The sequence below is a fragment of the Megalops cyprinoides genome, chromosome 23 (genome assembly GCF_013368585.1).
Source record: "Megalops cyprinoides isolate fMegCyp1 chromosome 23, fMegCyp1.pri, whole genome shotgun sequence".
NCBI lineage: Eukaryota > Metazoa > Chordata > Actinopteri > Elopiformes > Megalopidae > Megalops > Megalops cyprinoides.
Genome location: NC_050605.1, coordinates 15,758,282 through 15,780,356, shown reverse-complemented (window position 1 = coordinate 15,780,356; position 22,075 = coordinate 15,758,282). Strand labels below are relative to the sequence as shown.

The 22,075-nt window shown below is 41.9% G+C and overlaps 1 protein-coding gene across 1 annotated transcript in view; it reads right to left on the bottom strand.

Moving 5' to 3' along the window:
• Window positions 1–2,191: 2,191 nt before the first annotated feature.
• LOC118770707 (anoctamin-2-like) overlaps window positions 2,192–22,075 on the bottom strand; it is a 42,518-nt gene continuing 22,634 nt past the window's right edge. The window contains exons 17-26 of the mRNA XM_036518474.1: window positions 21,600–21,801; window positions 19,724–19,835; window positions 18,948–19,005; window positions 18,750–18,850; window positions 13,019–13,167; window positions 8,356–8,508; window positions 7,797–7,849; window positions 6,123–6,304; window positions 3,684–3,789; window positions 2,192–2,509 (exon numbers count right to left, since the gene is read on the bottom strand). Of these exons, the coding sequence (XP_036374367.1) occupies window positions 2,192–2,509; window positions 3,684–3,789; window positions 6,123–6,304; window positions 7,797–7,849; window positions 8,356–8,508; window positions 13,019–13,167; window positions 18,750–18,850; window positions 18,948–19,005; window positions 19,724–19,835; window positions 21,600–21,801 (1,434 nt within the window). The remainder of the gene's footprint in view (window positions 2,510–3,683; window positions 3,790–6,122; window positions 6,305–7,796; window positions 7,850–8,355; window positions 8,509–13,018; window positions 13,168–18,749; window positions 18,851–18,947; window positions 19,006–19,723; window positions 19,836–21,599; window positions 21,802–22,075) is intronic.

Below are 22,075 nucleotides of genomic sequence, written 5' to 3'. Positions count from 1 at the left end.
TCAGATAAAAAAAGACAAATAAAGACATTGATATTCAGACAACAGACCAATGAAATCCAATCAAAAGTTCAGCTGCAACAAAAACAGCATATATGATGTATCTCCAGGTCCAGGTGTAAGAAATACTGTCCCCATACTTATAAAAGGGCATTGATTTCTTATTTTGTCTGGAGTGGAGACTGCCTACTAGCTCACCAGCATGTCTTCTGGCAGTTTTTTAGGGGAAATTTTCATACTGAGTGCTAACCAAGCTAGCCCCACTTAGCCTCAGGCATCAGGCAGAGGCCTATAGGTCGTTAAGGCTCCTGGCAGGAGACAAGAGCTTATCTGAGGAGCCTGAGCAATCCTTTCTGCGGGGTTTGGCAAAGCACCTGTACAGTGAGTGAGTTGGTGTCATCATCCTGAAGGCCTTGAATAGTCTAATTATTGGGGACTAAATGGAGCTGTCCCAAGTGAAACAGTGCTGAAGACCAGGCTATTCTGCTGTCACTCTCTTGCCACTTTCACCATCAGAACAGAGCCAGAAAACCACCCACCACAACCCCATTCCTTGAGAGATTCACCTGAGGAATTCACCTAATACTGTCAGTGTCAGCGTAACAGGACACAGTAAGATATGGTTATTACTCAGAGCAGCACTTTTCATGCAAAATGAAGACACACAACAACCTGTGACATTATGAAACATCTGGTGTTATGACAGCAGCCTTAATTCTTTTGTTCTGCTAGTTCCAGGAAAAATCTTATATCAAAAAATAGGGCAATGAATTCTAAATGTTTCGGTATAAAAAAAAATCGACTTTGCCCAGTTGTATAAATAATCTGAAGTATGATCTACTTCAGCAAGTCTAAGAGGAATGCTACAGTTGAAACTGAACACTAGAACACAAAAATTAGAAAATAAATAATTTTTTAGTTTTTTAATTGTATTTTTTGTTGCATTAATTCGGACTGAGTGGATTTTATGTACAGTATATACATGTTAGGCTTACGCCCATGGTCAAGTCCAGGACTGCACAGCACCATGTTCCCAGATGTTGGAGCTAAAGTGGGATCTGCTGTTGTATCCTACTGTCACCATCACCACCCATTCATCCATAATAACACCCCCCCTACCAGAATCAGACCTAGCAAACTCACGCCCTCTCAGCCACTCACACCAAACTTCCTTTGTCTCTTTCTCTCTCACACACACAGTCCCAACCTCACTTTTCCTCATCTCAAGCAGTAGACCCTTTCCCCCAGTGCTCTGAGACATTCTACTAAAGCCTCTTAATCACAACCAGTGGTAGGAATACCACCTTTGAGCATTTGTGCTTCTTAACAAAACCCTGCAAGTTATAACAGACTTCATATAACAATTTCATGATGGACGCATTGTAATATCAGTCGACATTCATACATTCATACAGAAGTTATGTCATATTTCATGTTCCTTTTGATCTAATGTACATGAACATGCTACTGTTTTATAACAACAGAAGCCTAGGGTGATTGCTTTACCTGAGAGAATGAAAAGTATTGCTCAGTTACCTCAAATTACAATTTAGAGAAGACTTAGAAAAGTGAATAGTACTTGTCATGTGTGTTGTGCAATGGTATAACAAGAAACAGTCAGTAGTTCACACTACTTTAACTGTCTGCAAGTCCTTTTTCTGCTGAATTAATGATCATGTGCAAATGTTGGAACATAGATCCTAAATAGTCTCTCCAATGAAAAACCTATTTCGGTTGTATTTTTTGTCCACTCTCCATTCATGGTTTGGTTCTTTCTTCAGTTTCACATTGCTCCCAGTCAAGCCTCAGTTTCTCAAATAGAATAAAAAAAGTTTCAAAAAAAGTGAATGAAACACAAAACAAAAGAAGAAAAAAAAACCTTAAAAACCTGACACTGTGTCTCTTTCAAATTGGTTGAGACACACAGAAATAAATATACATATGCTTGACTTCATGCCCTCATTGGTCCCGTAAGAACCATCCTGCAGAGAAAATCCAGCCAATCAAATGGGTTCCACTGACTTCTTTCTGGAAGAGCCAGACTCCAATCTGCCTCATATCCCTCTTAGGTGATCTTCCAATGACGGCCCTATGGCTATCAAGCAAGGTCCCCTTCCAACCAGGCCCCACTCTGTGAGGCAGGAACCCTAGTTCAGCCAGCCAGCCCTTCCCACCCCCCACCCCTTCCCAAAACTCACACCTCTGTGTGCTTCACGTTCTTATTTCGGGATGCCTGTCTGCTGAACTGGCTGAAGCTGGCGGCACGGCAGCGGGCTCGAGGCCCCGCGTCGTCTGCCTTCTGCTGCTTCTGCAGTGGGGGCAGGGTGTTCCCACGGGTCTTGCCAGCCCCGTCTTTGAGGAACAGGTTGTGGATGAGCTGGAGCTTCTCCTTCTCCTCCCGCAGGAAGACGTCCACCATCATGGTCTTCTCTCTCTTCAGCCGCTCACTGATGGTCTTGGGCATGTCAGGGATCATCCAGTCCACCAGCATGCTGAGGAACATCACCACGTTCTGGGCACGCAGACACAGGGTGGATGCAGATTAGTGATGGGCAAATGCACACAGAATGCTGTCTTTATAGAACTAAAGCAACACTGTCCTGCACCTTTTGAACTACCTTTTACAAAATGCATATCATTGCCTAAATTTAACAGCAATATTTCCCATCCACTGCTGTTTGGATTATTGTTTGGTTCAGTGGTCTGCAAAGTGTTGTAGTGGGCAACTGTGACCTCAGAACTTAGGGAGTTGAATTCCTAGCTGAGTCATGCGACAGCCTGTTTCGCTCTGCCAGTCTGCTTGGCACTCAGCAGAGGTGTATTGTGGGTAATGGCGCTGTGATGGACTGCCATCTTGCCCACAGGGGTGCCCTTGCACATCAGATGCTCCGTGCCACAGAAACAGGGATAAGCGCCAAAACCCCTGTGACCCACCAGGCTCAGACACGGCTCCTTGCATTATTGTGCTCAGTAATTTTAATGTAATCCTCAATGATCGGATAGAGGAGCGTAGTAGCCAACCATCTGGATGGACAGCCATGAGAAAGTGCACATCGGGAGCAGAAATGAGCACTGCTGCAATCGTGGCAATAAAAATGAACCTGCTCCCTGCTCTCCTAGCTCCCACGATAAGGTATAAAACTTCAGACCAGCCTGTAAATCAAGACTAGAGAGATTTTATTTCTGCCATAAAAGTCTTAGATAATAAAAATATATGGTAATTTTCTACTCCCCTAATAATACATAATAGTACACTGTAAATGGTAATAGCAGTTATTGTAAATTTGAGCCCTAATACTATTCAAAAGACAGGGCAGCAAAGAGCAGAAGATCATAAAATGTAGTCCTTGGATTGTAATGGTATACCCACTCCTTACCATTGAAACTAACACACTGGGGCTGGAGGGTTACAGCTTCACAAATCGATTATGCTTTTAAAAAAAACATCCTCAAAGCTTAAATGTCCATTTAATGGAATATTGTGTTCAAAATCTTATAAACTGAGCGATCAGATCTTTCTCTAGGAAGATCTTTGTGGGCATAGGCAACTGCCAGGATGTGATATACAGTAGAGCTCATTTGAAATGACTACTGGAAATTGGTTGAACAGTTGAATACTATATGAATGTGCTGGCCAGAAGATCAGGATTCATGATGCTACGGAAGAAAAACTCTAAAAGCTATACCTGAAACAGGATGACAAAGCCGAGTCGGGCAGCAAGGACTGACCAATACTGCTTAGTGAACTGGTAGGCCTCTGGAGACCAGGGTGGCTCTCTGTAGTCCTTGTATCTATAAAGGAAAGATACAGACATTTATCAGTGAAATCATGGGTGTTGTTTGGATTCTGCTGCTCAAAAAGGGTAACTGCACCATGAACATTTAACCCTCTTTTAGCTGTCTTGAAGAAGTGACCTCAATTCATAGCCAACGTACTTTGAATTGGAACCTAATTATGTCCCCATGAAATCATAAAAAGCTGAAAACACAATAAAGACCTACTGTAAAGAAATTGGGATAAAGATACTTGTAATAATTTAAGTTTTTATTGCTTAAATTGTAAAACTCATATACATCAGCTCAAAGAGGAAACAGCAATAAAGATTAGTAGAAAATATTTTATAAACCTTTCTCTTCCCTGAGGGCATTGTAGCTTACTGTACAACACCCCTTTCCTGAAAAATGCTCCCTTTCTCCCTTTATTTCTCTTTCCTTCTCTGATAGTAAATCACTTGGATCACCACTTCGGGGGGAAGTATGACTCAGACATCTCGCTGCCACTTCCTCTGGGGAACCAGGCAGAAATATATGCAAACAAACAAGGCTTGACCTATTCCCAATCCACCCTGCCAGAAAACACAGCCTCTCTCAGATAAAACTGTCCCTCTCCAGGGGCTGACCTTAAGATAGTGAAGTCCCACAGCCGCAGAGATGAGCCACAAAGTAAACACCGGGGTCCTTGCTTTTGCCTAACGTCCGACCAATTGTTTTGGAGACACAAGCTTTGTAATGAAGAAACAAGCTGTCTGGGACTCTTTCACAGCCAGGTGTGACACTGGAGTGACTTTAATGGTCACTCTATACATCCCTTGACATTTCTGTCCCCTTTGCCAATTCCTCTTTTGCTCACACAGATGTCAGAGAGCTGGCCTTTCCAAGCAATTGATAGCTGGACATAGTTATTGCATGTGACAGTATGTTATTCTCACAGTTTATTTATCTTTTTTTTTGTCCCCAAATCAATTAGAATGCGAAGGTCCACTTTGCGCAGGAAGTTCAGTGCTCATGACAGACTATATATAGTGATAACCTTTTGGCTTGTTTTATGCACTTTGAATGAAAGTCTGATGCCAGCTTCAGCACCTAAACCATATTTCTGACCATGTGCTGATAATATCCACAAGAGAAAGTGTTTGCTTGGACCAGAATTCTGCAGGAAGGATGTTGCTATAACAATGATTATCAGGGTATCTATTGTTCTGAACTAAGATGATGGGAAATTCCTTGGTAAGCATCATCCAGATCAAAGCGTGTTTTTTTGTTAATCTCATGTGACGTCATATCTAATCTTGATTTCTGTCCCTGGGAGAATGTGTTCCTGTCATATTACTTAGCATTTACCACAAACAAACTGAAAATCTGAATTAAACCGCATGCCCTGACATAAAAAAAGTCATGACATGCCCTTCTGTTCATCGGCGGATCAATCTGAACGTCAGAACACTTAGAAATGAGGTCACTGTAATCTATTTTTGACGCAAATGGAACAATTTTCAAGCCTGTTTCAAATGTTGACTCTGTGCACTGATCTCAGTACAATAAAGTACGACCAGTATGAAGAAGTCAGTGCGCTGACATAAACGATCATGACACAAGTTGTTCACCAGATTACAGTTGGAATAGTTGGACCGGGCTGCTCTTTTAAGAGGGGGAAATTGTAAGTGGACAAATGCATGATGTCAGTGTTTGGATGTTTAATTAAAGATTTAAATCCCCCGACAGGGGAAGCACGGCATGTATGCCATCCCAAGTCCTGGTTTGCCCTGGACGAAAAAGTCCTAGGACATCATCATTTTGGGCCGTTTCAGTTCCCTGGTGTAAACCATCAAACTTCATCATAAATTCTTTTACACAAAAGTTATCCTTTCATTATATGGTGCAGAAAAGACTTGAAATATACAGACTATTATTTTTTCATTATGCGAGAGCAGTTTTAAACGGGGACGCCAACCAATGTGGGAAGCGGAAGACTTCTGAAAAACCTGCCCTGCTTGTGTTCTTTGTAGTCCTGTGCGGTCACATGAGAGATCAATGTGTTTTAGGGCTGTCAGAAGATCTTCTTCCAACCCATTTGCCATAGTGTAACTGTGACCCAAGAAGGATGAAATTAGTGTCATTCAAGACAGGGAGTGATTCAGGTGCCATTGCTCATTTGTCAAAATTGTCTGCACAAAAAATATGCTCTGTAAGGCAGCTATACCACAAGCACTATTACAACTTGTGGAATGTGCTTTCGATAAATTTTTAAGGGCCAGTCTTCATTAACAGATGTACCAGAATTTGGGGGTAAAGCTGAAGTGTAGATACATCATCACACCATTTCAAATGCTTCTAATGTGTCTCACCTGCAGAAAACGACATCCTTCTCTAACTGGGAGGAGGTTGGCGCAGTGCCAGGCTTGAAGTTACTGACGTTGAAGTAGGAGAGGGTGTGGTCGATGAAGCCATGCATGGTGCCTGTCTCACTGTACATGTACTGGTAGACCAGGCGAGGGATGAAGTCCGAGGTGAAAGAGATCACAAATGCCTGCGTGGGGGGACCAGAATGTGAGTTTAGATGAAAACACTCTTGATTACTCATTAGGGGGTTCTGAGCTAGAAGAACCATGACATTTACTCTTTTATGAATTCAAGGTAACGAGTGGAAGCTCCAGAGGTTCTGGAGTTTGTAAGTATGATTACAAACACAACAAACATGAAGCACAATAACAAACTTTAATGAAAACATCTGGCTTGTTTCAGGACTATGCTTTGGAACCCACAAGATTTGTCCAGGAAAAAAATTCATGAGAAAATACAGGCCATACAGAGGATTCTTTGTTATTTATATTTACATACATATACTATATTTACAGTGCTTTTTTGGTGAGCCCACAGACTGTGCACTCTGTGTGAAAAGGGAAAGTGTTTCTATGAGAGTTTCTATCAGAGGAGGATAATGAGTGAGCTTCACCATGACGCTGGCACTGTGGTGCTTCTTCTCTTTCAACACGGCAAGCCGTGAGATTTAGCGATCGTTTCCATGGCAGAAAAAAAGGGTGCTATGCCAGGAAAATAATAAAGGGTGGGCCAAAAGTGATGGCTGGAAAATTAACACTGGAAGAGTGAAGTTGTCTTTTATGCACAGAAAACTGATGTTTTTACATTTGATCTGCTGCTATATAATTCAATGAAAATAATTTAAGGCCCCAAACTGAGCAAAAAAAAAAAAAAAAAAAGAATTACTTGTTTCAAGGAGTAGTCATTGAAGGTGATATTGTCATGTAGTTAACGACCTACAATCTGAACATGACTTTCTTCATGCAATTGTAAACATCCCTGTGGGATGTGACTTTTGAGGCTCTATGTATGATGTAATTCAAACACCAAATACAATAACTAATATTAAAAATCAAAGCACTTCTTTTGAATTAAAAAAATAACTTTCCTCTTGGAATTAGTCTCAGTTGGTTCTACCTTTATTTGTGAAATTAAAAGCAATGTCTTTGTCAGGTACTCTTTTGCCTTCGTCCTACTGTACATGGACTGTTGAGACAAATTCCCACTTTAACAGTGAGTGAAGTCAGAATAGCACAAATTATGAGGCGGCCTTCAGCCAAAAGAGCTAAAATCTATCATGTAGATTAGGCCACCCTGCATCCATAAGCTTATTCTGAATGATGGTGGGCTTTTAATGATTTCAGCCGTTTCAATGTCAGCACAGTTCTGATTTATTTCACAGATAACTCCGATTCTGCAGTCGTCCAGATGAGGTTTTAATTATTTGATTCATGCATTCACCTTCCTGGGCCTGGCAGTGTCTCAGGGTGACCTTACATGGCTTAAGTGTCTACATACTGTATTTTCTTGCTCAAGGATAGAACAGCTTTGCCCTACCTTGGCATTTCGCCTACAACCATTACAATCCCAACTCCTTAGCCACTGTGCTGTACAGTATCTAATGCACTTGTACTGGCTTGTGGTCAGACATCATGGCAAAGGGGGCAGGTCTCAGTACACGAATTACAATTATGACTTACATTTATGATGACAGAAAATTTTCCAATCCCGCCGAGAATGCTGTACCAGATTCCTGCCAAGGAGAGAGAGAGAAGCAGGAAAGCTGTGAGAGTGTGAAAAGCTGTGAAAACCCAGCAGTTTACATAAAGTCTACCCCAACCAAACTGTGTGACTGGACAGGACTCACATGGCCTTCATTAACAAGTTCAAACACTAAACAGTAGCAGGCGTTAACAAGCTCTCTCTGTGAATAAACAGGCGTGAAACAGATTCGGTAGTAGCACAATACACCTCACCAGGAGGGATCACCAACAGTTACAATGATGAAAAATGGGTGTACCTGAAAAATGTACTAGTGTAGTGAGACTGTAAGACAGGGGGTGTCAGATAAGGCAATACACTTGTGCGCTGAACATTGGTGATGAAAATCATCACAGTAATGTTGCAGGAGGTGCCTTAGGCAAAGTTCTTACTCGAGGATCTCTCACACAAAACCAAACATGTTAAAAGGTTTATTTGTGCAAGCAGTTGGCCAAATGAGCAAGTCGCTTTGGCTGAGTTAAATCTAGGTAAAGATACCGATGTCCTTGGCTCGCACGGCATCTGGCCGCCGCAGCTCGGTGACAAACTTCTTGGCGTCGAGGCGGATCTCGATGACGTTGTTCAGCAAAGCGAAGAGCGGAGCCAGAGGGAAGGAGGCCACGAACAGGGAGACGAAACCGAACTGAATTACTGCAAGGAAACAGGCAAACAAACATTAGCAGATAGTCCCCTCCCCCAGGACTTCCCCGTTAAAATCGCTGTCAGCCTCTTTCCATGCCAATCAGATCTGTTAGCACTCAGAACCACTCTAGATACAAGCAAACAAACAAAAAAAATGATAGTTTATTCCCAACGCATCAGGTTAGTAGCCAAACATAAGCAAAACATGATTAAAGGGCAAGAATTAAAACAATCACTGGCAGAACGTTGAATAATTTGATGATGAGAAAGCATGGCAATTTCTAAAAGTGACATATGGGAACATGCCACCAATATAATTATTTTACTAAAACCTTCTAAAGGGAAAACCAACATGACATGTAACATCAGAACAAAAATAAAATCATATATCATAATATTTCCTGGTGATTATCAACATGCTTTACATTTAATTAAATGTCACCATAATTTCTTGCGCTTATCTCTTTATCATACTGAAACAATAATGTGTATGAACTGGTTGCATTCTCAAGTTATAAATAAGTGTTTTCTGGTGCACTCTGACGTTAGCTTCCTGTCTAGTTACGGAATGCCCTGAGGAGTAGATTCTTTATGAGTCCCCTGATGTCGGGGTAGTAGAATTTACTTCTGATTTTCTCCAAAATATCTTTCATGAGGATGTTCTCGGAGGTCGTCAGTGTACACAATCTTGTTCTCCATGCCAGCAGAATGTAAAATCCACAGGGGGAAGAAACAGAACCCACACAGTACATGTATCTGTAATTTAATTTACAGTCGCAATCATGTTATCGCACATAATTTCCTGGAACCATCAGTGTGGTCCCTGATCTGCCTTCTTTTTACAAATGCCTTACTAAGAGATTTATTTTTTGGGAAACATTTACTTCTCTGTGTGTGTTTTGTAGACATACAGTGCGCACTTGTCCTCTGATTGCTAAATCATTTATAAAATCCAAAAATCTCCAGGCTTTTACGTCAAAGAGCGTATATATGGTGGGCTGATTGAGACGTGATAGAAAGCAATCAAGAAACTTCTGAACATACCCTACCCAATGCCTGGATTAGGATTTCCCATGTGTGTGCTTAATAAGACTCAAAGCTTCCATCTCAGGGATTTTTCCCCTCTCTTGCTCTTTGGGTAAGCATGACACAACCATGTGAGTAAAAGAAGAGCTTTAGGGATTCAAGTGAGAATTTGTTTTGTGTGCATTCTGTGTATTACTCCTAAGGCGCTATACAGTATAACTGATGTAATCTGTCATGTACTGTTCTCTCTTTAATTTCACAGTTCAGGCTATACAACTCAGGCAAAGTCCTGTTAATGTAAAACTGCTGACACACTGCAACCTGAAACATGAGCATACTGGGAATGGTGTTGCCCGCATACAGAAAGCAGGTTTTGACAGATGGGTCTGAGCCACACTTTTCTCAAATGTTATTATCTTGAGTTAGCGGCCTAATTTGCCATGGCATATTTTGATGGAGCATGTCCTAAACTGAAACTCGTGTTGACAAACTATGTCAATGGATTAGTCGTCTTTCCAAGAATGTAGAAATGAGGAAATCATTCCATAAACATAACCACCGGCTTAGACAAAATTGTGGAGATTTAGTTTGCATCAGGGCATTTACGGGAAAGCAGAAAGACCATCAACGCATTAACGGCAGTGCCACACGGCAAAGATAAAGCAGGTCTGCACTCATGCTCTGCTGCCTCCAATCCAATTGAGCTGGTTTGTCAATAGGATTTTCATGGAATAATGTAAAGCCCAGCATTTAGGCTACACAGGCTTTCAAAAAGTAGCAGGCCTGAAACACACTCTGACAGACACGCACACACACACACACACGCATGCACGCACGCATGCGCACACACACACACACACACACACACACACACACACACACACACACACACATACACATGCACGCACGCGCACACACACACACGCATGCACGCGCACACACACACACACACACACACACAGACGCAGACACTCTGCACTCACATGCTAACTTTTGCTTCAGGTTATTCTCAGTGCATATTTAGCTGTGCATTCCCTTAAACAAAATCCTGAAAAAAATGTGCTGGCTTGAAATGTACAATATGTACAAAGCGGAAAATAACCTACAGCACATGAGTGTCATTTGAAAAGACAGAAATGAATCTGAAGCTCTCCTTTGCACTGCAGAGCTCATACAAACAACGCCTAGAGACTGTGAGAAGGTGAAGTGGGGCTGAATAGCGGACAGGAGCAGACACTGTATCAAGCAGCAGAGTGCTGATGAGGCAGGAAAACCTGCAGACGTCACAGATGGGCAGGCCCATTGTTCCCCATCGCCCTTCACATCCTTTCACATCCACTGTCACCTCTCCACACCATGCACAGGGAAAGGAGGAAATGACAAGTACAGAAAAAAGGGCATATAAGTGTGCTTTTTTAAACAATACTACTACTGCTACTACTACTAGTAGTAGTAATAATAATAATAATAGATAAACAAGAAATGGAATGAAATTGCAAAGTAAACATGTATTGAGATTTCCATTAAAGTTGTTGTGGATCCACTTTGGTCAGGAGATGAAGTGACACATTATTTCATCTTAAGTGTAAAATATTAAAACCAAACATTAACTGAACACAACACATCAAAACATAAAAGAAGTACAGTTTCTTTGGCATTTTCTTACCTACTTATTACTTCCTCATTATCAGCTATTTTCAAAACAAGGTATGCTTAATTAATAGACATAAATATATTTATCAACTGTTTTCTGAAAGGATAAATAGGCCCTTAAACATACATACACAAATTTAAAAATGGTGACAGGTAAAGCCAGTTATGTCAGACATCTTAATTATGTTGGACTTCCCCCACAGAAAGTCAGTTTGGATTAAGACATAACTGAGCGCTGAGATCTTGCCGTAAACCAGTGTCAGAATGTAAAGTCCACTACTTGTCAGCTCCAGAGACAGACAACACGGCTTCTTTGGGAGAGGGCTGTTCAGGTAATCACAGGATCAGGATCATATTTTTCCCTCCTCTGCTGAACAAAGACTTCAGGAGATCACAGACTGAAAGCCTGAAGGCATTCTTTTAAAAAATGTTGAACCCTTTTGACTAATCGGCTGTTTGCCATCGCAGAAGAAATGTGCCTCAGGGACCCCTATCCCATGAGACCTCAGTGTTGACTCTCCTGGCAGAGTTCACATTCTATACCCACAGTACCCTACTGCAGAGCTCTTACCTGGGCTGTCATACAACTAGAGAAGCCTTTTCATCATAAATCCCCCCTCCTCTTTATCCTCCTCCTCCACTTCTTCTGATTATATGCCACCTACATTCTTTATGACCTCTCACCATTTTTACCATCTTTGATATAATAGTAGATTCAGTGACAACACAACATCATGGAGAAGAGTGTCTGCTGGATGTCAAAAATGTAAACGTAATGTTAAATATAGTACATCTTGTTCTTTGCATCTTGTACTTTGCACAGCACAAAGCACAGATGAAATAAACTGTCATTGGCACAATTTTTTTAAACCAACACCAAATTAATTAAGTGGTATATCTGAAAACCTTAAAGTCTTATCCTCTTAAACATTTTCTCGATGCATCTGATTCCCCATCCTTCAGATACACTGTCACTGTAAATCTCTCATTACCCTTTAGCTGAAACTTCTCACAACTGCAGAACACCTGAGGCATTTCATGGTGCAAAGGGTGATGAGTCAATTCTCATTCCTACGCAAACTCTGCGTTTTAAACAGCATACTCACTCAGATTTAGATTAGACTTGTTGTTTTTTTGCCACAGGACAACAGAATCATTTGGATTACCAATTAATCCATTTTTAAAACCGTAGAAAATGTAGTATGCTGGATTATAAATGTTTCAATACCCTGCGATTTAAATAGGTCCTTATTCGCGGACAAAACCCCTGGGGATCTCTACTCTAAAACCCTTTCCACTCTACACATTTTGCTGCCATTTACTGTGGACCTTGGCCTCAATACATGAACTGTGCCAGTTTATGCAGTATTGAATTCTTTCTGTCAATGGGTACACATAAATGGGTCAGATGGGTCTATGAGAAATAATGCATCCACATAAGGTATGACTCTTCACAATCGCTATGACTCCAACATTCTCTGCTATGTGAACAGGAGATATGCACACAGGTTAGACAGAACAGGAGCCTGACCACACCTGAAAATCACATAAGTCTCACTCATTCAAATATCAGGCTCAGAAACAGTCAGAAAGGAGTTTAACTTAGTCACATCTGTGTCTTGAATGGTTTAACTCATTCATATCCACCTTCAGGGGAGACTGAAAGGGATCTCACTCATCCATACATCCTTGTTCTAGGACACAGTCTTAAAGCGGACTCACTCATTCATCTCCATGTTCTGGGGTATTCAGAGATGGTCTCACTCATTCAAATCTCCGTGTTCTGGTACACAGTCAGCAAGGGGTCTCATTCATTCATATGAGGAGAGGTTGCACTCACTCATCTCCATGTATTCTGGGGTCAGGCCTTCAAAGGGCTCCAGGTCATAGTCCAGGTCCCAGCGCTGGGGTGCTCTGGCCTCCTGACTGTCACTGTCCTTGGGGGCGGCACCCCTCTCCTTCAGCGTCCTGTACAACTTCTTCAGCTTCCTGTAAACCAAGATGTGAACATTATAAACAACCTGAGGTTGGCATATGTTCAATAAACTCAGAGATGTAACACAGCACAGGGCTGGTTTATGAGTACTACAGTAAGTAGAAGGATTAATGTTTTGATACGACTGCAGCCTTAAATAGAAATCCTCCAGTGAAACAAGGATATAATGCCATGCTTCCTCTTGAGTTGCCCTTAAAGCCCACTTGTTTACAAAGAAGTGTGCATGTTTGTGACTGCAGTTCTCCCTTCCTATTTCACATCTTGTGTCTGTGGAACTCTTTGCTCAGGAGTCCATGACACTTGTATAGATGTGTAAAATGGCAAGTATCTAAAAGGGCCATTTCCTGATGTGCAAGAAACCTCGGCATGGCGCACAGGCCCAGGACAGGGTTTAGGTCCTGATGTTTTTCGCATTGAGGGGACGGCCTGGACTGACACTCGAAAGGACAAGCGCTCTTGCAATGCCCAGCAGACTTCCCTGGGAAACCCATTAAAGCACCATATGGTTGTCATTTGCAAAACCTGATTTCGCACAGGTTGTTCCCTTCTCCTGTCATTTAGGGAAAGAGGAGGACATGCTGAGTGAACACAGGGGAGGACTTGGAATCTCCCACACATAGCGCCGTCAAAGCAGGCTTGCCCAGTGTTAAAGCAGAGAAAAGCTAGCACTACCGATGCTATGTAAAACCCAGCAGAGTGGTTCTGCAGTACATCCCTACAGCACATGGCCCTCTGTAGATAGAGGGTACCGTTATCTCGAAATTGTTCCTCCTGGACCTGATGTTACGATACACCCCATTTCAGAGGCAAGAGCCAAATGGTGCATGCGATAAAGATGAACTGAATAACATGAACTGGGACCATATAGCTGATAACATATTAAGTTCTGCAGGAGAGTAATTGCAAAGTCAGAACTTATTTCAGATGACAGTCACATGGGAAATTTTATAAAGGTGTTTAACTGGAACAGTGAAAAATCTTTTCTTTCAGATCACACCTCGATAGTCTTCTCTTCTTTTATCTCAAAACCTTTGAGAGTGAAACCTCAGGGCACTGAATGTACCACACATGTCAGCCTTCATCAGGTAGTAGTGCTTTCTACCTTTACTTTGAGAGTGATACCACAATGTTTCCAAATGTGCGGTACGTGCCATGAAGAAGCCATTTTGTCAAAGGCTGCAGAGAGTTGGTTTGCATAGCTACATCCTATGTGTTACTTTAGCCTTCTGTACCCAAAAGGAATCAGAAGCCAATCAGAAAATCACAATCGTCATTGTATGCTTATAACAGTGAATTGGCTAGAGGGACAAAACTACTTTTAATTTCACATTCAAAATTTCTCATAAAGACTACAATTAAGATTGCAAGGAGACATTTTTAAAGATTATTCCATGTTTGCAATTTGACTTAAGATCAAACTAAAATCAAATGCAGAGGAACGGCAAGCTAAAAAGAACAACTGCCATGTCTGTGAGATGACACTACCACGAGAAAACTTAAGTAGTTACACTGTAGCAGTGCTACCACAAATCGCCTGATGTTTCACCCTAAAGATGAATTCCGTATGATTATAACTGCAAAACTGTATGACATGTGTAAGGTATGCTGTATTCCCTCTTTTTAAAGAGGTGAACAGTTTCCAAACAGTTCTATTGGTTAAAGAAGCAAAAAACTTGCCATAATGTCAAAATGTCACTTGGCACAGTGAAAGAAATTTTTTTTATGAAAAGTGGGCAATAAAGACAGGAGCGAAAAGGCCTACACTGGGAGAATTTCACATGATGTTGGCTTTAAAGGCCAAACACATTGGAAGAAATGGGCCGTGTGGTCCATATCCCTGCTGCCTAATAATACCTCCAATAAAAACGACTAAATGCAAGCTTGCATTATTTATACTTCAAAGGTACAGCCCTTTCCCAACCGCATTACTTTTTAATTTGTTCCTTTGTGTTGTGAGTGCTTTCCAACGTCCATGTTAAAGCTCTCGTTTAACAGCTGTTGAAAGACATTTGCATTCAGAAAAACCCATACACGTGCACACACAGAGACACACAGAGACACACACACAAACACACACACACAGACACACAGACACACACACACACACACACACACACACATATACAAACACGTGCACATGCACGCACATAGACACACATTTCATCAATGTCCATGTCCAGTGTTGGTCAATGGGGGCAGGGAAGAAGGCCTGCTCTGGAGAGCTTATTTCTTAGATTTAGGTCAGGTCTCCCTGTGGCTCCTGAGAGAGCACTCAAGGAGATGCTGGCCCCAGCTCGGCTGAGTCCTGTCACATTGGGTTTATACTGCTGCGTTTCAATGCACATCTCCCAAACTTGAAATTCTGAACTGATGAGTATTTATAGATATAGGCTGGAACCAGTTTGAATCCTGCTCCCTGCCTCTGGCCCCACCTGCTCCACCCTATCTGTTTGAACTTTTTGCTTTTTCATAGTGAGGGTCAGATTAGATTGCAACTTGGCCGCACCCTTAAAAACCAATCTACAAAGAATGGGCCAGTTGAGAAAAGGGATAAAGAGCTAACAGAAAAGGAGTAAAAAATCTCTCAGAAACAATCTTGAATGGAATGACCTAAAGTTTTTACTCAATTCAAGCTGTAAATAAACATAAACCCCATCTCCACAGACATGTAATGATAGTAAATTAAAAAAATAAGACATAATTTGGATCAACTTGACCAAGACACTGTGCAAGAATGGCCTTGATTTCCTTCTCTGGTAACTTCACAACCTGGAAAGGGTTTCAAACAGATGCTACAGATCGAATGACAAGCCAAGCAATCTGTCATTCTTAGAACATGGTATAAGACACATTCCAAGATAAACAGCAGGATGGATCTTAACACGACAGAGCGCATAGGTTCAGAGAAAAAGTTTCTCAAGAGCAGCTGTTTCAGAAGTCTGGACTCTGAAAATGGTGAATACTATGGCCGTACTGTATGCAATGCATGTCTTATACTGGCAATCACATTTAACTACTATTTGTAGTTTAATAAGTGATATCAGTGAAAGAATTGGTGGAGTATTTAATTTAAATATGAATCGGTGGTTATTTAATTTAAAAGGCTAAATGTGCAAAAACCGAACCTATTTTGTAAAGAAAGTTTAAGCACAAGGTTATCAATACCAATAACCTTGTTAGAATGTTAGAACGGAGCTACAAAGTTTTTGAGTCTTGATACACATTTGGACATGTGTAAGAATAAAGATGCCAGTTTAAACTATTTTGTGAAACCTTTACAGATGCCATCATTACAGAATTTGCTTGTTGTGAATTACAGCAAAAAGCAAGCTGGCAGACATAGTCTGTGTATTAGTACAAGTGTAGCCATGTACTCACATAACTCTCTCGGTTATCTGAAATGAGAAAATACTGAGCTAAAGAACACAGGAGCACTGAGTGTCGTTTCATACTGTGGCTGCCAAGACAAAAAAGCTTTGGCAGGGCTATTAAAAGGGAAATATAGTCTTGTACATTAAGTCTGTAGGTAAATGCACAAACATACCAACTGGGGAAAGATCAGAAGGCACAGAGGAAAGTGCCACTAGGGCAAAGATGTTGGCCTCTTCGCAACCTTTCTCAGAAATGATGCCAATAAATGATTGATGGCATATGTTGTGGGAACAGTATAAATGCGGTACAGTTATTGTAAACAGTAATTTAAACTGGAACACATGAACGGCAGCTGCAGCCAGAGTCTCATGGAAATGAGGAGATCTGTATGAATAGTGTTTTAGAAAAAATTCTAAAATTCTATTTCTCTACACTTCTCACACACCTCCAAACTTCAAAAACACAGGTAAATTTAAGATTTTATTTTTGCTCCACACCAATGCATTGATGTTGCAATCGATGTTCTGTATTATCTGTTATGTTTACAAAAGTGTGATCAAAGACATTTCTAAACTCCTCCAAGAAAAAAGGGGAGAAAAAACAGACACAGAGCAAATTCCATCAATAAAGTTGTATAAAATGAAAATACAAAATGATATATTAACATTTTGGGAATAAAAATAAGTCACTTCCTTCAATTTTATTTCATTAGCTCTGATTTGAGTCTATGCCAGTGTCATGTAGTGGTTCAGGAGCTGTAGGTCAAAGTTTACAGGTTCTTATGTTAGGTAGGGTATTGCCATCATACCCTTGAACAAGGTAATTCATCTGAATTGCTCCTATAAATACCCTGCTTTATTCATGAAAATTATATATTGTTTTAAAATGCCACTCTGAATTAAGCAAACTGCTAAGCAGATAGGTAATAAATGTCACAGAATGACAGCTGGAAGTGTCTGAAAATGCGGTTCTCACACTGCCTCCAACTAGATGTGCCATTTTTTTTTCTTTGCACAAGCACTTAGCAGCTTATGAAAAGGCAACTTAAGTGAATGACAGGTAAAGAGCTGTTTTCATTTGCTCAAAGCCTCACCCAGTCATTAGAATGCTAATAGGAGCTCACCTGGTAGAAGCTTTACCATTGGCTGTGTACTCTGACAGGTGGTCATATGAACTGTCAACAGCAGAGACAACTGCAGCACCCTTTTCAGCTCAGTAATTTCCCAAACTGAGAAGTCACAATTTGCATATCACCTCTTCCATAGCACAACTGTATGTCACTTGTGTAGGCATGTGATTTGGAATTTGAGGAACTGAGGTCGGAGAGAATCAGTCAGACAGTCAGTAAAAGAGACAGAGAAGGCATGAAGGGGTGTATGCGTGCGTGCGTGCGTGCGTGTGTGTGTGTGTGTGTGTGTGTGTATGGTGGTGCTGGTGGTGGTGGGGGGGGGGGGGGGGGGGGTTTAAATATGCGTCAGACAGCAGAGAAGAGTGATTATGAGATAGAGAGATGGTCAGACAGACAAGAACACACAAAGAGCTGATACCACCTCCACCCCAAACAGCAACTAGGGCCAGGGCCTTCCTAAAGTAGCTGCTGGCACAGGACACATGAGAACAGAAACTACAGACACTTGGGGATGGCTATAGCAGTCCTAGCCCATGGGAGTTTGAGCCAATACATATCTTATTAGGAGCATGTCAGTGTACCGAGTGGAGACCATCTGTTGGTGAGGCTTCCACTACACTGCTATACATCAGGAGTCCGTTGGTACTGGATAGGGCGTGCCAAGGAAAACATGGCAAACTGCATTGTTGTTTGAGAAATAAAAATGCTTAAAACCCCTACAATGGATAAAACATGCAGTTTGTAAATGATTACTCACATACTCAACGGATGTACAGAGCTTTACTGTATATTTTACATATTAAACATTTATAGGACTGGAAATTTACTGAAATAATTCAGGCAGAGTGACTTGCCTAAGGCTACAGCGGTAATCTTCTACCTGGGAACCGAGCCTGCAACCTCCTGGTAACCAGCCCAGTTACTTAAACACTAACACACGCTGCTGGCTGGGATTGGTAAATAATCATAAACTTGGGCTCAAAAAGGATAGGACTGTGCATTAGAGGAGACAGAAGGAGATTTCCTGATGGGGGGTTTGGGGGAAAGGACCGGGAGGTGGGGTACGATACTCACGGGATGCCAATCTCGCAGATGTTGTTCTGAATCAGCTGCTTCCCCAGCATGATGATGCTGAGCTGAATGCAGAGCTCGATCAGACAGCCCCCCGGTGCGCACTGACAACCCACACAAACACGAGTGTCAGAGAGGTTACAACCCTTTTAAAGGGTCATCAGCAGGCCAGTGAAAACAGACAAGAGGCGGCCGGCTTACCTCCTCCATACGGTAGTCATTGAAAACGTAGACATAGTCCCCCGGGCGGCCTGCGAATCTGGTAGAACAAACGCAGAGATACGGCTTTGTTTGGTAACGTTTTACTTCCACAAACAATTGAAAAGGAGCTTGGTTTGGTTTCTGGGGCTGTTACACATTTATTTTCTCTGTGTGGGGGCGACCAGATGTTTACATCTTAGCCAATGCCTCTGAGATTCTGTTTACAGTGCCAGAGTGCCGCAGTGCCTTTCCTGTCTGGTTTACTTTATCAGACCTAATCTGTCTCCATTCACATGCAAGGAGAATAGCACACATGCGATCTCCAGTCCAGGAGATACAGATGGATTTGCATGAGGCTTGTGAGGAACGCTTTACATCAGAAATTCTTCAATCATTCAATGATGCTTCTCAGTATTCTGTGAATCATAGTTTTCTCACAATATGTATCCATCCTGCCTTTTACTCCCCCGACCTCAGTTCCATGTACACCTACTCCCATTCATTCATCTACACGCCCATTCATTTCACATGCTTTTACACTGATTAGTACCCCCCCACACACATATCGTATCTCTGGTTTGGTCAGCCAAGAAAAGCATACCAGTGAAAACCTACAAACTCAAATCGGATCTTATACAGACGTGTACATTAAACCAAAAATGCTACCGCAGCACAAGAACTGTGCAAATACCTGAAATGAGCAGGTAAGTTCCATTAGCTTAATGTTACCATTCATACCAGTCGTTTTCACAGAGGGACAGCTGGAATCTGCCTACCTTCCTTTGAAAAATGCCACGTAGAAGATGGGGGCGTAGGCGTTCATAAATTTCAGAAGAAAAGACTTCAATATCAGCCGATCCTCAAAACTTCTCTCGGTTTTTGGAATCTCTGCAGAAACAGAAATTGAAATGCGATGTTTGTCTCTGGTCGAAACAGAAATACTGCAATGATTTTGGTTAAGCTACTTTGTCAATGTTCCTCTTTTAACTTTAGACGTTATTTCCACCCTCCCCCAGCTTTTCCACCATTTCCCCTTAACTTATACCATCATTGTGTCTGCATCCTACCCAGCACCCCTCTTTCCTCTGTAAATTGTGAACAATACCCAACTAAAGTGATGCAGCATTGTTAAGAGTATCTGTGCATTGAAAACCTACGATATAGAAAGCCTAGCCAAATGACTACATATGGTGCTTCCCAATGATTACTGAATACCAAGGCTTGTATTTTTTTCCTGTAACAACCACCAGAGCAAATTTGGTTCAAAGTTAAACCACCACCATTATGTATTTTTTTCGAGGCAATTCATATTTTGAAGGAAACATACAAATCTTAAAATATTCAAAATCTATGACCAATGTTAAAAAATATGTACATATTGCGCTGCCGACTGATCTTCCTCTCTTGTATAACGCCCGTTCCACACCTCAGCCTCAACTACTTGCATTCCACCCCCACACACCCTCCTCAGTCTCTCCCCTCCTTCTGCTAATGTCACCTCCATCTCAGCTCAGCCCTTCTAACTGCACCCTCTCTGGGTGTAATCTCCTTCCTCTCTGCTGCCCTGAAGCATCCCACGCAGAGCCTTCATTATTATCTACCACACACTGCAACTCCTCCAGGATTACTCCGGCCTCCGCCTTTCACCGCTGCTCCCAGTCTGTAAAACGTCAGCTGACATGACCATAGCAGTAAAACACAGTGCAATAATACATACACGCTTCACACATGTCAGCATGGCTGGAGGAAATGGGAGCATTCAGCGGTTTAATAAAATCATTTATATGACTGCATCAGACCTAGATAAGCGCACATGGATCGAGGTTAATACATCTCGTGTTTCACTGCATCTTACTGTATTGTTCATATGCTGATTGGGAATCAGCAGAAATGAAAAAAATGGCTTATGTCTTATTCACTGGGAAGTAAAACAAATGTTTCAGAGTTCCCAAGAGGCTTTCATCTATTAAAGTATCTTTTAATGAAACCTCAAGGACTGCCGATTGTTGAGTGGTTTTTCCTGTGCTCCATGGACAAAAATACATGAACCTGCTCAAGAATTCATAAGTCTAAAGAGAGTAAAATAAGAGATGGATTCTGAATTTTCGGGAGGGAGGGGAAATGAGTTTAACAGGGAAAGAAGTGCTGTCTGGAAGTGAGGGTTGATGTTTATGAGTTTGCTCAGAAAGTGAGGAATGGGATGAGAATTGTTTTTGAAAAGCTGGATTTCACCACACATATGCTCAGTTCTCATGCCAAGCAGAGTCTGTGGGACAAATGTGAAAGTAGTCCACACCTATGCAAGTGAGATCCGAGCCCATGTTCTTGTTGCACAACCCACTCCGCCACATTACCAATTAGGCTAAATTTGCCTTTAGCTGCATAGGCAACAATGCTAGATAACTCTCAGGGAGTGACATCATAGCTGAAAGCATTCTGCTACCTGCTCCCATACCAGCTTTACACAGGACTCACAAGCTTTTACCCACAGATTACAACCCACAGATTATTGTAAGAATGAGTTTTAACTACATTTGTGCTGAATAATGTCCCAGAACTTATCGGTGAAACTGGAAAAAGACTAGCACTAGCACTTGATCTGGATGTCTGATCAATCACAGGGTGAACGCAGCTCATAGGAAGTCACCTCACCCAATTCAGTGAGCCAGACGGCCGCAGCACCATAGATCTCTTCCAGGATCAGGATGACCACCAGGTTGATGATGACCGCGGTGGCAGTGACCGTCACCCGCACGTTGGCCTTGGTCTCGGGGTCAGGGCTCATCGCCATCAGGGCCGAGGTGGTGATCCGGTAGATGATGATGCCGAACACAGCAGAAAACGTCAAGCCAAACTGTGACAGCAAAGATGGGGGATAGAGAGAAAGTACAGACACATGAAGACAGCAGCATGGTGCAGTGGTAAGGAGCATGGCACGTAACAGAAAGGTTGCTGGTTCAATTCCCTGCTGGGGCACTGCTGCTGTACCCATGTGCTTAACCCACAATTGCCTCAGTAACTGCCCAGCTGTATGAATGGATAAAAAGTTGCTCTGGATAAGAGCATCTGTAAAATGACAACAATGTAACATAATGAAGACAGCATGGGTGTGGGGCCTTTCTGACGTG